We start from the raw sequence: 17,812 nt of genomic DNA on the forward strand, positions 1-17,812 counted from the left end.
CAGCTGGATATCCTGAAAAGCACAGGCAGCTTCTTGGAGGAGACAGAATCTTGCCTTGGTTATTGGGAAAAAAAAAAAAAAAACATTAAATAAAAATTGTTTGAAGCCAGGACAGTTGAAATGATGAGCAGGTGGCCCATGCAAGGCAACTCTGAGTATAGAAAGGAGAATTGACAGCCTCCTTCCTTTTTTTGTGTGTGTGTGTTTATTTATTTTTGAGACAGAGGGAGACAGAGTGCGAGCAGGGGAGGGTCAGAGAGAGAGGGAGACACAGAATCTGAAACAGGCTCCAGGCTCTGAGCTGTCAGCACAGAGCCCGACGTGGGGCTCGAACTCACGAACCATGAGATCTTGACCTGAGCCGAAGTCGGAAGCTCAACCGACTGAGCCACCCAGGCGCCCCTCTTTATTTTTTTTTAAGTGTATTTATTTTGAGAGAGAGAGAGAGAGAGAGAGAGAGAGAGAGAGAGAGAGCGTGAGAGTGTGAACAAGGGAGGGACAGAGACAGAGAGAAAATCCCAAGCAGGCTCCACACTGTGAGCGCAGAACCCAAGGAGGGGCTCAAACCCATGAACCGTGACATCAGGACCTGAGCTGAAATCAAGAGCTGGATGCTTAACTGACTGAGCCCCCAGGCACCCCTGGCACCCCCCTTCCTAATGTCTTAGGACCCTGGCACGTTCTGCAGTGTCATGTTTCACAGGGTTCGTTTCCGAATTTGTCCCCCCCCCACCCAACTGTGAGTCCCTCCAGAACTGACTGCAAGTTCGCTCTTGTCTGTCCCTGTGGCACCCAGCTAGCTCAGTGTCCCCCACGTGTCGGACCCTCCCACATTTAACACAGGCCTGGAGGAAAGAAAGGAAAACCTTGAGGTTTTCAAAACCACAGCAAGGTGATGAATAAAGAGACGGCCGGCCTCCAAGATGACCCCCGTCCACCCTCACCCTCCAGGTACTCATTCACCTGCGTAGCCCCCTCCCACAGGCCAAGGTGATTCACGGTGGTCTCTGTGTCTCCCACAGACCATGGCCAAAGCGAGGGAAGGTGATTTCCTAGGTCACCAAAAGCAGCGTGGCATCCGATTTGCTCCGTCGTGGACGTGCGCTCTGGCAGAAGCGGGCTGCCATGTCAAGAGGTCACTCGGCAGCCCCCGGAGAGGTCCACATAGTGGGGAACTGAGGCCCACCACCTTGGGAGAGGGCCCTCCAGCACCCCCATCAGGCCTCCAGCCCCGGCCGACCGCTGGACAGCAGTCTCAGGACAGAGGGCGAGCGAGAACCGCCCAGCTAAGCCATGCCCAGATCCCTGACGCGCAGAAATGGTGCGACAGTAAGCGTCTGTTGCCCTGGGCTGCTACGCGCGGGGGCGATTTGTTACCCAGCAGGATGCCAACCACGACTTACGTTCATGTCCACGTTCAGATTTTTGAGGAAGTTCTGGGTAGTGGCTGTCTTAGAGGTGCCAGATTCCCCAACCAGAAGCACCGGCTGCTTGATCTTGACCATCTGCTCCAGCATCCAGGTGGTGCGCGTTGTATCCACTGTATGAACTGGGGAACACGGTAGGAGGGGGGCATCACAGAAACGTCAAAGGGGAGCATGCGGCAACCTGGAGTTTCACGGAACTCCGAACGTCCCATAAAAAGCGTCGGCAAAACCCCAAGACGCGACCTTGAAAGTGAGTACACGGCTACCGTCTGGAATGTCACTGCCCCAATCATTATTTTTAATAGCGCTACGGAGGCATTGCTTAAACACCATAAAATTCACCCATTTTAAGGGTATGTTTTGGTGCATTTGGTACATTTCTACAGCTGTGCGGTCACTGCTACGGTCCAGATTCAGAAGCCCCAAACCGTTCTTCGTGTCCGACTCCGACGTATACTCGGGATGTTAAAAACTCAGTTTCTCCACGGCTTACATCAGCCACACATCTGCAGGGTTTGGTTTCCTGACCAACAACTTCCTCCAAAGACAGAACGAAACCACGAAACCAGGTCTGGCTTGCTCCTGCACTGGTTGCTTTTAGTCCTGACTGGTTCCTGGGGAAATGGGTAGGTCTCATTCCATCGGAACCAAACCCAGACGTTTGTTTCGGGAAGTCATCCTGCCACTACGTTCTCTAAATAGCCAGAGGGGTGCGTTAAAAAAACGCACAACCCATTAAACGTCCGTGGTGGACGACCTCGCGAGGCAGCCCTTTCCACCACACGCCGCCCTGCTCATTCCTCTCGCTTTCTTCCTTCATTCCTTCGCACAGCCGGCCAGCTCTCCAGGCTGCAGGGGGCCCGTGGAGACGGGGGGGGGGGGGGGGGGGGGAGGGCAGAGCGGACTGTCCTATCCCCACCCCACCTGTCAGGTGACAGCTGAGAACCACAGACGTCTGAAGACGCTCAGAGTCAGCCGCACATAAACAGAATCAGAAACGCCACCCTCTTGGTGAGACCCACGGCTCAATCTTTTCAGTTTCTCCGAACCAACGCTCTGGGTGGGACTCAGGGGGCCACGGAGGCCCCCGGATCTTTTTCACTTCCTCACAGGACAAGAGCCATACACTGAGAACAGAGGTTTGGTTCTCACTCACCCAGGATGTCGATAAATTTCCTCTCGCGGACGTGAACGTATTCAGGAACTAATTTATTCCACGGTATCCATTTCTTCTGTGCGGAATCGAAATGAAAGTCATACATGGTCGGGAGGTGACCTGTGGTACATAATGGTCCATTTCGCTTCAGTCGTAGACACGGAAATACAGGGTCAGCTCCGGGACATGCATAAGACGAACTGATGCTACCCGCCCCCTGGACGGCAACTTAACTGAGTACTTTGAACTTACACTCCCGTCCACTGGGCAGGTACACGCTGAGCCCCCTCCCTGGGGACGAGAGAGCTCGGTGGCGGACAACCCTGGAACCTAGGCATACAGTTGTTGGCGGCCGGGTGGGGGGCGGAACGGAGGCAAGTCAACAGGCAATGTCAACGCGGAGCGCTACGTTCCGCGACAGGGCAAGCGCAGGTGCAGCGGGCGCCCGGGAGGACGTCTGACCAGGAGGGGCAGGGAAGAGGTCGGAGAAGCGCCAGGTGCCACGGGGCACGCGGGGCACCTCGAGGCGCCCCGCAGCCCACACTCCTCTGTACCTGAACATCAGGGGTGCTACGCAGATCAGCTCTAAGAAAGGTTCCTCGTGCACCTGCTCCCAGAGAGACTGCCACCCGGAGGCCCCAGCAATACCAAATTTTGCAGCCAGCACGGGGAGGAAGCCGTCCCAAAGGAGATGCCATCCGGTCTGAGACCTGAAGCATGAGTCCTGAGCCAAGAGACCTGGGGGCCACTGGGAGGCTGTCAGGGAGAAGAGAGCACGGCGGGGTGGCCGGAGGAACAGAAAGGAGTGAGGAGTGCACACGGTGGGCAGATGAGGCAATGCTACAAAGGCTGCGGGGCTGTTGCGTGAAGAGCCTGGCAGGCCATTTCAGGGGCTTGTTCTCCACCCTGTCGGTCCTGGGCGTGTGACATTAGTCTCCAGTGGGACACGTGATCGGGTCTGCCTCTGCAGAGATCAGTATGACTGTAGTGGAAAATGGATCTGGAGGAGGTGAGTGGAGACTGGGAGATCTGTCAGTGAGGGTCCCACCTTACCCAGGGCAGAGCCGACAGGAGAGCTCCCAAGAGATGTGGGGGTGGAGATCGACAGGCTGAAGTGACGGGCTGTGGTGGGGGGAAGAAAGTGTCAGGGTTGCCGATGTGCAAGGTGGACAGACAGATGATAGATAATAGGTGGGTAGACGATAGATATAGATGATAGACAGATAGACAGATGGAAGGCAGATAGACAACAGATACACGAGTAGATAGATGAATGATAGACAACCCACAGATTTCAGTAGGACAGAGCGAGGGAAAGAGGAGAAGGCTCAGGAGGGAAGGAGACTGGCAGGCCGAAGCTGGGAGCGCGCGGCCAGCGCTCCGTGAGGACTTGCAGCACGAAAGGAGGCTGGAAGACCAAACCCCGAGGAGAGGAAGGAGACGGACGAGCGGCCGGCAGGGAAGAGGAGGGACATTTCAAGAGGGCAGGAAGTGGTCAGCCACGTCGGACGCCAGGCAAGGTCGGGATGGCGAGGACGCCAAGGCCCGTGGGCTCCGGTGGAGACGGCAGCGGACACGCTCACCGGCAGCACTTCCAGGGGAGCCGGGATTTGAAAGGGGGGCGGGTGGCTGTTGGCTGAGAAGCAAGTGGGATGAGAAGACGGAGCTCGAAGCCAACCTTTCGAGGACTCGTGGCTTTCACAGGAAAGAGGTGGAGAGACGTCTCTAGAAGGGCGTAGAAGGTTTCCCCTGAGCAGGTCCAAGAGCAGCTGGGAGGGAGTTGGTAGGAGGGAAACAGAAGAGACAGCTCAGGAGGAGCCCAGCAAGGAAGCCGGCACCCGAGCAGGAGGGTGGAGAGCACAGTGCTCCCCATTAGGAAGTCCTGGGACCACTTTACTTTGCTGCTTACAAAGAACGCCCCGGGTAATGATGATAGGATACAGCTTAGAAAGATGGTGACCGGCCAAGTCATGTTCAAATATCATGAAGAACTAGACAAAGATGAGATGCCGGGGTGGCTCAGTTGGCTGAGCGTCCAACTTTGGCTCAGGTCATGATCTCCCGGTTGGTGGGTTCAAGCCCCGTGTTGGACTCTGCTGAAAGCTCAGAGCCTGGAGCCTGCTTCGGTTTCTGTGTCCCCCTCTCTCTCTCTCAAAAGTCACACTCTGTCTTCTCAAAAGTCACAGTCTGTCTTCTCTCTCTCTCTCTCTCAAAAATAAATAAACGCTAAAAAAAGTTTTTTTAAAGAACTAGACAAAGATGGATCCTAGCGTTACACAGAGTTCCTGAAAAAGGCAGGTTTTCATCACACGTCGCTCTTGGAGGATGCACCTTCTTCACACGCAAACTAAAAACCTTAATACGAAGATCTCCTAAGAAGGACCTACGGATCCACCCTTGATCACCTCCTGTGAAAATACTCGGGAATACAGCAGATGAAAATTAGAGAGGTGGTCTTAAAAAAACAGAGAAATTCAAAGGAGAAGAAACTCAAAGTCATGCAAAGTGTGAAAATTTCTAAAAACTTCAACAGCAAAGGAAGCGAGTGCCTAACTAAACTCAGGGTGCGAGGGTGGGAGTGCTGGGGTGGGGAGGAGTTTAGACTCAACAAGACAAGCCAGTGCGGCTTCTGCTCTAGCAGCTCACACGCTGGAACTCCTGAGGGTACCCCGGGGGGGGGGGGTCTGACCATTGCACGTGTGTCTACAGAAGCCAACGAGCTGGAAAACCCGTACGGGCATACGTATGGAAAAGCAAGGTCACTTCCTCCAAAACCCTCCCCCCAAAGCGCTGTGAGTAGGAAACCAGGCTACGCCCAGATCTTACCTGGCAGCTCCCCGGGGCTGGCCCATTCCCCTTCCGTATCAACAGAAGGCAAAGAAGCAAGGCGTTTAATGCACTCGTCAAATTTAATCCTTCCATCCTCGAGCAGAGCAGCTCCCAGAGAACAGTACAGAGCCTCTAAGAAATAGCACTCCAGAAGGTCTGGTTCCTCTATTTCTCCTTCGAGTAGGGCATCCAACATCTTGGTTAACTGGGTTACCTAGTGCCCAGGCAAATCCCGGATCAGCCCATTCATTCCACTCCCCCACCCCAAGGTCAGTTCTGGTCATAAGCCTTGGGATCCCAGGTCCCAGCGCGGTGGGAACCTATGACCCACCCTATCGGTTCCGTCAGATGGAGCCTGGCACCTTGTCCTGCACAGGGTCGCCAAAGAAAGCGACCTGTGACGTTACAGTTTACCCGTCTGGCATCTCTGCTTCCCTTGGCCTGTGGGTCCACCTTTAGGGAAGCATCTCTCTTTGCTAACAGGGATATTTTCTCACCATATTTAGGTCTGTCTGCGGAACGACGGTCTTCAGCTTCTCGCCTCGTCTTCCATCCACTGTCCCTTCCACAATCACATCGATGAGATAGGGCACATACTTCTCAAAGAGACTCTCTAAATTGCTTTGCTCTGCCTATAAAAGAGCAGAATTGCAATGCATTTTCGAGGGCTCCTTTAGTTAAGGGGAAGTTAGTGGAAAGCTGATCTTGGCGAAAGAGGGATGAGAAAGGTCTTCTGATGAAGGGTAGATTTGGCAGGTGAGTAAACCCCGATAACAGCGCCTTCCGTTTGTGGAGAGATCTGTCCTTCACGGTGCACTTTCATTGCAAAGCGCTTCGTTTCACTGCCATAGCATCTACCCCGCCACCTGGGAGGGAGGGAGGATAACGGGTCCCATTTGGCAGAAATGGGGCTGATTATCTTCAAGTTCAAGTGGTGCGGCCACAGTCATCCTGCGAAGAGTGCAAAGCAGTGGGAGCCCCTCTCCCTATCAAGGTGCTGAGGACCACCAGGGATCGCACGGGCCCTGACACAACTCTCTCTCCCTTACGACGGTGCCTCCAATGGTCCTATCGCGCTTCCCTCGGTCTTCTCTTCTCTGGGATAATTATGTCCTGGTTTCCAATTGACCATCAGCCTAGCAGTCCTTCCAGTGATACACCCAAACCACCTGTGTCGCTTTGAGAACGCAGTCATGGTGTCCTGGGTGTGTGGTCAAGGCACTACCTTCACATGACTGTCACACCTATCTCTATACTTTTCAACGAAGCCTTTTGTTACAATACACATTTTAGCAGCCATGTGACACGCGACACGGTTTGAGGTCAACTAAAACCGTCAGACCTCAATTACGTGACAAGCTAGGTCCTTCACATTGCATCCATCCAATTCAGCAAAAGCTGGGCCCCTCTAGAGAGAAGTCTCTCAACAGCTGGGCTTGGCTGCAGCAGGAGTTGCCAACTACAACCCACAAGCCAAACCTGGCCTGCCACTTCTTTGTGTAAATAAAATTTTATTGGTACATAGACATGACCATTCATGTACTTTAGCTGCTTTCACACCACGATGGTATAGTTGAGTAGTCGCAAAAGAAACCAGCCGGCCCACAAAGTTTAAAATATTACTCTCAATCCTTTTACAGGAAAAAAAAAAATGTCAACCCTTGATCTAGACTACTGAAATCATCACGTAGCCCTGGGGCGCTTAGGTGGCTCAGTTGGTTAAGCGTCCGACTTCAGGTCATGATCTCACAGTTTGTGAGTTTGAGCCTCGCATCAGGCTCTGTGCTATCAGCATAGAGCCTGCTTCAGATCCTCTGTCCACTTTTCTCTCTGCCCCTCCCCAGCTTGTCTCTTCCCTCCCTCCCTCCCTCCCTCTCTCTCAAAATAAATAAATAACCTAACAAATGAAAAAAAAAAAAAAAAGATTACCTATCCCACCAGCTATGGAATTATCTGGAAATCTAGTAAGTGTGTCTTCCAGATTTCATCCAATTTATTGATGCTCTGACACTGCTTAAGATCACAGGCAGATCAAGGTCAAGGCCATGGCTTTAACTACAAACATCCCCCTGGATTATGTTTATTCAGCTAGGCACGAATACTAATAACTTTTAAGTTCATCTTAGAAATAATTTTCACCTTGTTTTGTATTTGATTAACCCATCTTTTCCAGTACGGTTGATATTTCAAGTTTTTAGGATCCACATAAACCATTCCACATCGAGACACAGTTGCAGGAGAGGCATACTGTAAATCTCCAACCTAGAGAAATAAAGGAAATCAGTCGTGTCTAAAGCTACGAACAGCTGAACGGCATGTTTAAAGGCCTTTGCTTTGGGCAAAGTTTTCACAACTGCATAAAACCCAAGTCATGCCCAGATTAACACAGCTTTCATGAGGCTTCCAACTGAACACTTAGGTTTATCATGGGAAGGTTATACATTTCTGATGTAGCATCTTTTTAACTTTTCTTTTACTATAAATTAATATGAAAATTAATATGCTGTAGAATATCTGACAAAAATAGAAAACTATAGAGAAGAAAATAAGTTACCCAAAATACCAACACCAAGAAATAAACATTGTTTTGGACTGTTTTCCTTTCAGTATTTTTTCCTCATTTTTTAAAACATAGTTGAGATTGGGTAGTATAAAACTTAATACATACCCATCTAAACCAGCAATATTAACACACCTATCTCTTCATGAGAAAAAAAAAGACACCGTTCAGTCAGCCAATAAGGTAAGGAAATACACATGCATCAGTGAATTTTGCAGGCCAACTTAGGAACAACTTTAACATTAAGCTGAAGTGAAAACAAGTCTCAGGGCCACAGCTATGAAACAGGTTCAGAGGCTATGATAGAAAGTTTGCAAAAATAAATGAAAAGAAAATTAAAGGCAAATAGTGTGAGAGAAAAAAGAAGGCAACTACAAACTAAGGCCAAAAAAAAAAAAAGGCTCAAAAAGAAAGTAAACATAATAGCAGTATACTAGTTGGCTCTACAGTAAATATTTCCATATTCATAATAACGCAAATACTTTTTACTGATTTAACTGATGTAGCAATCAGTTTAGTTTAGTATTCTGAGGAGGGGAGTGAGCTAGTGTTGTGAGAGATGTACTCTCGCTTTCATAGCAGTCATAGCGTAGATACTGTGTAAACTTGATACAGGAAGAAACAGCATGCTAAGTGTGTTATATACAGACAACAGGATAATGATCAGCAGAAACAACCCAAGAGTGAAAAGCAGTTACCTCCGGGATACAGTAAAGAGGAGTAAGAAGAGTGAGGGAGGTATTGAGTTGCCCTCATCATAAAAACTCTTCTTGCACTGTTTGGGTTTTCTTTGGTCATCTATATTTATTACCAATTTAATAAACATTTAAATTCTTAACTGCAAGACATATTAAAAATTATTTTTCATCACTACTTGCCTCAAAGAGCAGAGCACAGTGCGCTTGAAGCCGAATGCGCTCACCATTGGCCAACGTCAACAGCCTGTTGTCGTCCATCACAGAATTCATGTTTTCCACCCAAAGAGCATCCACATCACCATCAAATAAAATATACCTATAGCAACCCAAGAAAAGTAAGCCAGGCTTTCTTATGGAACTTGGCGTCCCTTCCCCATTCATGACGAATGTCTTTTTCCCAGGGCTCTGTAGCCAGGACCTGACACAGAGCACCCAACTGGATCCAGAGGTTTGACCCATAAAATCAAAAGGAAAAAAACAAACAAACCATAATATCTGTGTGAGTCAGTCACTGACACTGAAGAATAATGCAACTTCACACAAAATCTGAATTTCTTGCTTCTCTTGCAACCCGGAAGGCTGAAAACACAGACCTGCTCTCCTGCCTGGGAACAATCTGCTGGAGCTGAGCAGCAGCTGTGTGTGGAGACGGATAGGATCACAGTCTCAGTCTTTTCTTAAAACTGAGACTATCAATTGCTATTGGTCACTGGTTTTGACACCAACTTTTCTTATGGTAAGGTTAAGAGCAAAGGGAAGTATTTCATATACCCTATCCGTGTATAATGGGTTGAATGGTGGCTCCCAAAAGATACGTCCATCCAGACCCTGTGACTGTGACCTTATTTGGGGGGAAGAAAAGATTTTTGCAGGCATTAAGGATCTCAAGATGACAGCATCTTGGATTACCCAGGTGGGCCCTTATCCAAGGACAAGTATCCTTATAGAGAGCAGAGTATCCTAGCAGTTGAGGAGACAGAGATAACACACAGAGAACGGACATGGCATCTGGCACTTTGTGAGCAGGGCCTTCAACATCTGACTCTAAGTCTGTGGGCGTCCATGCGTGAAACTACAATACTATACATTGTCTTTTTTTTTTTCTTTACCTATAACATTCAGATAATTAATATGAGGCTAACCCAGGCTCTCTCCCATTTACAAAGGTACTCACTTTCGCTCCTTCTTATCCGTCGGCCTGTTGATCTCCCGGAAGATGTTCGACAGCACCCCGTCTGTCCAGTCTCGGGTGGTGGGGTCCAGGATGCCATAGAGCTCTATGACACTCACGGCTTTGGGGTTTAGGATGTACAACTTTGTCATCAGCCCGAGCCTAAACCCAAGGAGAGAGGCTGCAGCTGTGGTCCAGGTGGACTACACATTAGGAAAACAGTCTGGGCTGCCTAGGCGGGGGTTAGATGTTTGGGATCCAGTCCAAAATTTCAAATGCAACCCACACAAACTCTCCCCTGGGCTTCTCCATTACCGTCAATGGCTTACACTAAATGCAAGGGAACAGGGTCGCCTGCGTGGCTCCGTCAGTTAAGCGTCCGACTTTGGCTCAGGTCACGATCTCACGATCCGTGGGTTCGAGCCCTGCATCAGCTTCTGTGCCGACAGCTCGGAGTCTGGCGCCTGCTTCACATTCTGTGTCTCCCTCTCTCCCTGCCCCTCCCCCACTCACACTCTCTCTCTCAAAAATAAGTAAACTTAAAAAAAAATTTTTTTTTAATGCAAGGGAACCATGTTTCACCAAAAATATGGCCCCAGCACAAGCGAGGTCTGAACTGAAGGCAGAGCCTTGCCTTTTCAGGGCAACGAGAAGCTAAGTTACGTAGTCGTGCCTGTGACGATTTACGTAAAGGTTTCATAATTCACGTATAGGAGACAACAGTCGTCCAGGACTACATAACACACCCTTGGACCACTAACGTTCAATCTCTCGTATCTACGGGATGTCTGCTCTGTGCTGCTGACCTTGTGCGTCGTGTGGATGTGGCATTTGCCACCATAATGCCTGCAAATTCCTGCAACACGATGGGATGAATCCGTCTACAGAAAACCACACCTCGCACAAACAGTTCATAATTAACTACCTAAAAATAACGGTGGCGTGCAAATACACACACGTATGTGACAGTTCTATCAACTACCTAACAAGGAATTAATTAAAGAACAAAAAGCAGGAGGGCTACGGTGCAGCCCCCTTGAAGCCAGGGAGCCACTGTCCACTGGCTTTCTCATAAGAAACATAAGAAGAATTAAGGAAAAATGGCAGTCACTTACTCACTGATTTTATATAGACTATCTAGAAATGTTCACGTCACGAAGATTATAAGTCTTGATTTAGATTTTTGCTGGAATATTCGCACGCAGCGAAGTCTTTCTGGGACCTAGTTATTACTTAGGAGGTGAGCGAGAGGTGAGAAAACCTGTTTTCAGGACAAGGATGGGCACGACAACTCACTCCAGGTCTTTAGAATGTTCTGTATCAGGAGTGTGAGATCCCTTTCCTAGCTCCCACTGGGCTGGCAATGGTTAACTCATCTGGGGAGGGGACACTCTGTTTTTGGCCACTCTGATACCATAACAAGGGTTGCATAATGGTGAGCATCCTGCCTCACTTTGAAGGAGCAACCTGAACACCAAGAAAATACAACTTAACCAGTTAATTTTCAAAATATCTTTATAAGGTTGTTTGTGAAATACTTCCCTCACGGATGATCCCGGTCACAGGGTGATGCACACAAGGGTCACTGTTTTGCCTTCTAAAATAGGTGAACTAGGGGCGCCTGAGTGGTTCAGTCAGTTAAGCGTCTGACTTCGGCTCAGGTCATGATCTCACGGTTCGTGGGTTCGAGCCCTACGTCGGGCTCTGTGCTAACAACTCAGAGCCTGGAGCCCGCTTCGGATTCTGTGTCTCCCTCTCTCTCTGCCCCTAAGCCACTTGCATTCTGTCTCTGTCGCTCTCAAAAATAAATAAACATTTAAAAAAAAAAAAAAAAGGAAAGCTCACTCTCTCTCTTAAAAAAATAAAAACAAAAATAAATAAAAATAGGTGGACTAACTCAGCAATGAAACAAATCGAGCCACTTCGAGTCTAAAGTGGTGTTTAGGACACTGACGTGTTCAGATTTCAGTTTTCAGGACTGTATGTTTCACTCTGTATTGCATGCGATTCTGAAGCTGACTGGGTCATGAAAATAATTGGTGGCCATGAAGCTAAGGTATTAAAAATGTTTCACATTCCTTTCTAACTGGATTACACCCTGGCTTGAAAATGTCTTCCCCGTGGTAGCTGTATGTAGTTTCAAACACGAATGAACTTTTTACTTTCATGATTTAAAAAAAAAAAAAAGGCAGTGTTTTAAGACAAACCTAACCTCCCAGGAATCGAGAAAGCAAAGTGTAACTAGGTGATACCACCACGACCGGGCAACGAGGCCCCCTCCTCGGGGTCATACTCACTTGGTCTGGGCCTGACACAGGGTGTTAATGACGACGGACTTGCCCCCTCCCGTGGGCCCCACCACCATGGTCGTGTGGCGGGTCAACATGGTCTCGAACATCTGAACCACTTTATCCACCTGTGGGGCAAACGTTGGTAAGCTAGGGTAACACAGCTTTTTTTAAAACAGCTTTATTGAGCTATAATTCACTTACCATGCAGTTCACCCCTTTCAAGTGTGCGATTCGGTGGGTTTTAGTATGGGCACAGTCACGACACGCAATCTTAGAGGGTTTTCATCACACGTTCCCCCACCCCCAAAACTCTGCACCCGTAGTCAACCCTTGCAAGCCCTGCCCCCAGCTGCTGGCGCTGTTCATGTGCTGTCTGTTCCCATGGATCTGCCCACTCTCCATAAATAAACGGAATGACATAAATGGAATCACACGGTATATGTGGGCCTTTGTGTCTGGCTACTTTCAGCACGTTTTCAGGGTTTGTGCACATTATATCGTGGGTCAGGACTTGATTCTCTCTCCCATTTTGCACGGATAGATCACATTTTGCTTATTCATCTACGGGTGGACATTTGCACGTGTTCATTTTTCCCCTCTTACAGACAATGCTGCTACAAACATTTGTGTACCGGTTTTTGTGTGCACACACGTCATTTCTCCTGGGGAGATACACAGGTCATATGGTTAAGTCTGTGTGCAACTTCCTGGGGAACGGCCGGGCTGTTTTTCTAATCGCCGCTACACCATTTTACATTCCCACCAGAAAACACATTGTTGTAAACAACCACATCCAGAGGAAAACCTCAGTGCCAGGAAAGGTGCCAAGAGCTCTCTCATCTGTGGCCAGTACCTGCTGCCCCAGCCCGAGGCCTCTGGGTAGCCTGATGCCCCGAGATAGCCCGACCAGAGGCGGCCACCCTGGTCCTGAAGCTTTAGGCATTTAGACCCTCAGCAGAACACTCTGGCAGTTCATGGCTTAATGATGACATATACAACCTTACAGACTTGAGATGATCAAAATCTTATCGGTAACATTTAATTTAATTTTCCTTATATGTGTGACTCTGGAAAAAAAAAAAAAAAGATGGGGTGGGGAGAGAACATTAAATGGTTGGACCCCGGGGCGCCTGGGTGGCACAGTCGGTTGAGCGTCCGACTTCGGCCAGGTCACGATCTCGCAGTCCATGAGTTCGAGCCCCGCGTCAGGCTCTGGGCTGATGGCTCGGAGCCTGGAGCCTGGTTCCGATTCTGTGTCTCCCTCTCTCTCTGCCCCTCCCCCGTTCATGCTCTGTCTCTCTCTGTCCCAAAAATAAATAAACGTTGAAAAAAAAATTTTTAAATGGTTGGACCCCAAAGCAAAACACTTCAGTTATCATATTATGCCAAAAACAACGGGTGGGTGATATGTACATACAGTGGGAAACTATTCTGCCTTAAAAAGGAAGGTGATTCCAACACATGCTATTACACGGATAAGCCGTGAAAACATGCAAAGTGAAAGAAGCCAGTCACAAAAGGACAAACACCTCAGGATTCCACTTACATGAAGTCCCCAAAGGAGTCAGATTCATAGAAGCAGAAGGCTGGGTGCCAGGTAGGTGCCAGGGGCTGGGGAAGCGGAGGGGAGGGGGGAGTCGCTGGTTAACGGGGACCGAGTCTCAGTTTCACACAATGGAAAAGTTCTGAAGATCTGTTTCACGATATGAATATACTTAACACTACTACCCTGGACTAAAACTGGGTAAGATGGAAATTTTTATGGTATGTGTACCTTACCACACTAAAAAAAAAAAAAAAAAAAAAAAAAAAAAAAAAAAATGCAGGGAAAAATGGTTAAGACAGTAAATGTTATATTATTTATATTTTAATGAAAAAAAAAAACCAAACAAAAACAATGGAAAGGACCCAGAAGAAGCTCGTGAAGTCACTTCACGCTGCCTTACCTGGACAGGTAAGACAATGTAGCCGTTCTCCCGCTGAACCTGCTCTACGGCGTCATTAAAATGGGGGTAGCGAACACGCGGGCAGTCCAGTCCAGGAAACAGATCGGAAATCAAACCGAGGAAAAGAGGGACGTCCTCAAATACAAACTTGGGCAGATTCATGTCTCGAAGGGCCCTCATCAGCACCACATCCTGGATGGAATGAAACGGACATCTTCAAAGATATTTCTGAAAGACCCGGAGACTGGTCTAGGAATCCTCTTATGAAATATAAAATGAAATTTTCTATAAATTATAAGACACGATGGGGCGCCTGGGTGGCGCAGTCGGTTGAGCGTCCGACTTCGGCCAGGTCACGATCTCGCGGTCCGGGAGTTCGAGCCCCGCGTCGGGCTCTGGGCTGACGGCTCGGAGCCTGGAGCCTGTTTCCGTATCTGTGTCTCCCTCTCTCTCTGCCCCCTCCCCCGTTCATGCTGTGTCTCTCTCTGTCCCAAAAATAAATAAACGTTGAAAAAAAAAATTATGAGACACGAAGCATAGTCAGCACAGTCTCCAGAGAAAAACGTGAGCCTGTTGCCCACAGAGCAGCACTGACTGAAGTCTGCTTCAGAGTAGGCCCTGTGCTTTCATTGCAAAGTGGAAAAAGACACAAAATTCGTACTTGTGCTTCCTTGAGGCCTGGGTTTATCCCCATCCCTCCACCCCACCATCCTGCAATTGTGGACTGATCAGAGGCATCAGAAACTGTGGTGCCGTGGAGACACTGAAATTGACCTATGGTAATAAATCAAATTAGAAACAAAACAAAACAAAACATATAATGGCTAAGAGACCCAACTGAGGCCAGCAAGCCAGTGAAGTGACAGCTAAGGCTAAACCTTTCCCATGAGTACCATAGAGTAGCCCGTCACCCATCCCGGCGGTTGTCAGGTACGTGGGAACCGAAGACCCAGAGGACGTGAGTACACGTGGTCCCTACCTCTCTAAGTTCCGAAGAGCCTCTCTTCAGCTCTCCAGCCATTACCAACACCGATTTCAGGGCTCTCAGTCCAAAATCATAGTGGTGTTGCTTGGAGAGCTGTTCCCGGGCCAGCTTGTACAGGACAGTCATCTTTTTGGCCAGCGTCTTTTGTGATCAAAGATAATGACAAAGAAAGAAAGAAAGTGACCTGAGAGCAAAGGGACATCATTCTACAACGAAAACGGACGTATGGGTGCTCAGATGGAACGGCTCTATGAACAAGCAAACTCGACGGAATCCAGATAAAGTCTGTAGCTGAGCTAAAAGCACAGCGCCCGCATCACTTTCCCGGTTCTGACAACCAGCCTTGGGGGTGTCAGGTGTCATCCCTGGGGAAGCTGGGGGCGGGGCACACAGAACTCCCTGCGCTTTGGTTGTCACTTCTTGGGAGCCAAATTATTTGAAAATAAAACTCACAATTTTCAAAAGGGGCAGGAGAAGGGGTGGGGGGAGAGAGAGAGAGAGAGAGAGACAGACAGACAGACAGACAGACCAACACAGCAAGCAAACAAGCCACATAGAATGCAAACTTGCCAAGCCCCCAGTCCGAAAGCAGAGCCAGGGCGGAGCCTGGGCCGGGCAACCACAAGGCCTCACCTTGGCCCAGAGGAAGCCCTCCGAGAAGAGCATGATCTCACAGATCTGCTGCAGGTCGGGCACGATCACCACCACGGGCCTGAAGAGGGCCTTCACTGACTCGGGCAGCTCCGTGCGGCCAGCGTAGCCGGGATTCATGGTGATGAAGATGCCCATTCTCGAGTCCAGGGAGATCTCCTGCCCTTCAAACTGGAGGGTGACAGGAAAGGAAGGGGGTTACGGCTGCCAGGCATCACCCTCGGCTCCCTTCCGTTTCCGGGTGTTAAACGTAGAGCCCTCGTGCTTACGGCCTGAGTGTTCTAGGGGGCAAGCCTTGCCCTCCCCAAACTCTGATCCAAATCAAGGGTCTGCACACTTGAGAAGTGGCAGCTGGGGGGAAGGAGTGCAGCCTGGGGATGGTCCGAGGTGCTGCGTGAGCCCCACCAGGTTACCTAACTTCTCTGAGTCGCTTTCCCTTTCCGCAAGGTTTGGCGACTGAGCGAGGCGATCTGTGCTCGAGCACACAGTCTGGCGCCCCACGCAAAGTGGATTTTCATTCAGGTTACCTGTGACTCCCCGAATCCAGCCTCAACCCCGCCCCCCGGGCGCCTGGACATCAACCCTTCCCACCTCTACATCCTCCAGGTGCCTCGGAGACCAACAAACTGCAGGAATCTCAACATTTTGAATTTCTTTAGCCTACAGTTGAGGTTCACCTGCCTCAACTTTTTTTTGCTAGGAGCTTCCTATTTTATTTCTTTCGCTGGTCCACCATAGAGACAAAAAATAGGAAATTCTATTTTTATGAGGCACGGGTGGCCTCGGTGACAAGGGGGGCAGCCCAGCAGGTAGCTGATGCTCCCCGTCTCGTCCCCCCAGGCTGCACTGAGACCACTCCCACCCATGTCCCAATATCCACAGGAGGCCCAGACTGCCCCCCGGAGATGACGGACAGGTTATTTATTATTTAACCTGAATGCATTGCAGGTTCAATTTCCCTCCCTCACAAGCAGTAAGCCCAGCCCTGAACGATTTCAGAAGAACGAATTAAAAGGAAATCCACCCAAAGCCTTTCTGGGAATCCCAAAAATGTTTACCAGTACCTAGTTTACATAATCTCTCGACAATGAGCCACACTGAGGTCCGGGAGGAAAGCAGGTGGGTGGCTAGGGCCAGGGAGGTACCCCCAAGCGAATCCGCACCAGCCTGAGCCACATTTGGGTCCCGAACTTCTGAGGCTCTGTAGGGCCTCAGAGAATATATACACTGGTGCGGGGGACTGGTCTGGCCACTCTGGTCCCTTTCGTTACAGAACCCACTTCTGGAGTGTGCGAATTATACAGTTAGATCGTGCTTCTCCAAATTCTCATCCAGCTTCATCAGATGGAATGGATTGTATTTATTTGTTTATTTATTTGTTGTGTTGAGAGAGAATGTGTGAGTGAGCAGGGGAGGGGAAGACAGAGAGGGAGACACAGAATCCGAAGCAGGCTCCAGCCTCTGAGCTGTCAGCACAGAGCCTGACACGGGGCTCGAACTCACAAACTGTGAGATCACGACCTAAGCCGAGGTTGGGTGCTTAACCGACCGAGCCACCCAAGGCGCCCCATGGGACATTAATCTTTAAGGCTGCCTTTTTTCTCAAACTTGGGAAGTGACCACGAATGTCTTTCTCCTTTAAAGGGGGCTCTGTACATCACTTATTTGAGAACACTGCCTTGCCCACCGACAGCAACTTTGCATATGTCTGCAATTAGTTCGAAGTTCTTAGAATAGCGCAGTCCTTAATTGTCAAAGATGCTGATAATTTTGGAAAACCCAACCATCTCAATTTGAAAGCAGAAGCCTGTCAAATCATCTGTCAGCAGCCTGGTCCGGAAGGGCGACTACCCAGCACCTGGTGAGGTTTCCGCCCTGGAGCATGTGGTCCAGGCAGGCCCCGCGCTCAGCCTCACCTGGAATGTGGTCACCTGATGGATCAGAGCGTTTCGGATCGTCTGAATCTGGGACGAGATGACCGACAGCACAGAGGCGTCGATTCGATTAAACTCGTCAAAGCAGCCCCAGGCCCCACACTGGGCGAGGCCAGAGAAAATCTTCCCAATGGCCTAGAATGAAAGAAATGGCAGGACAAGGG

The 17,812-nt window shown here is 49.4% G+C and overlaps 1 protein-coding gene across 1 annotated transcript in view; it reads right to left on the minus strand.

The window, feature by feature from the left end:
- Window positions 1-17,812, minus strand: part of DNAH10 (dynein axonemal heavy chain 10) — a 147,762-nt gene that overhangs the window by 48,658 nt on the left and 81,292 nt on the right. The window contains 12 exon segments of the mRNA XM_047826686.1: window positions 1,404-1,549; window positions 2,584-2,703; window positions 5,410-5,626; window positions 5,910-6,044; window positions 7,552-7,674; window positions 8,851-8,986; window positions 9,845-10,003; window positions 12,139-12,257; window positions 14,079-14,270; window positions 15,058-15,204; window positions 15,697-15,885; window positions 17,631-17,783. Coding sequence (XP_047682642.1) covers window positions 1,404-1,549; window positions 2,584-2,703; window positions 5,410-5,626; window positions 5,910-6,044; window positions 7,552-7,674; window positions 8,851-8,986; window positions 9,845-10,003; window positions 12,139-12,257; window positions 14,079-14,270; window positions 15,058-15,204; window positions 15,697-15,885; window positions 17,631-17,783 — 1,836 coding nt within the window.

The sequence above is a fragment of the Prionailurus viverrinus genome, chromosome D3 (genome assembly GCF_022837055.1).
Source record: "Prionailurus viverrinus isolate Anna chromosome D3, UM_Priviv_1.0, whole genome shotgun sequence".
Lineage (NCBI taxonomy): Eukaryota > Metazoa > Chordata > Mammalia > Carnivora > Felidae > Prionailurus > Prionailurus viverrinus.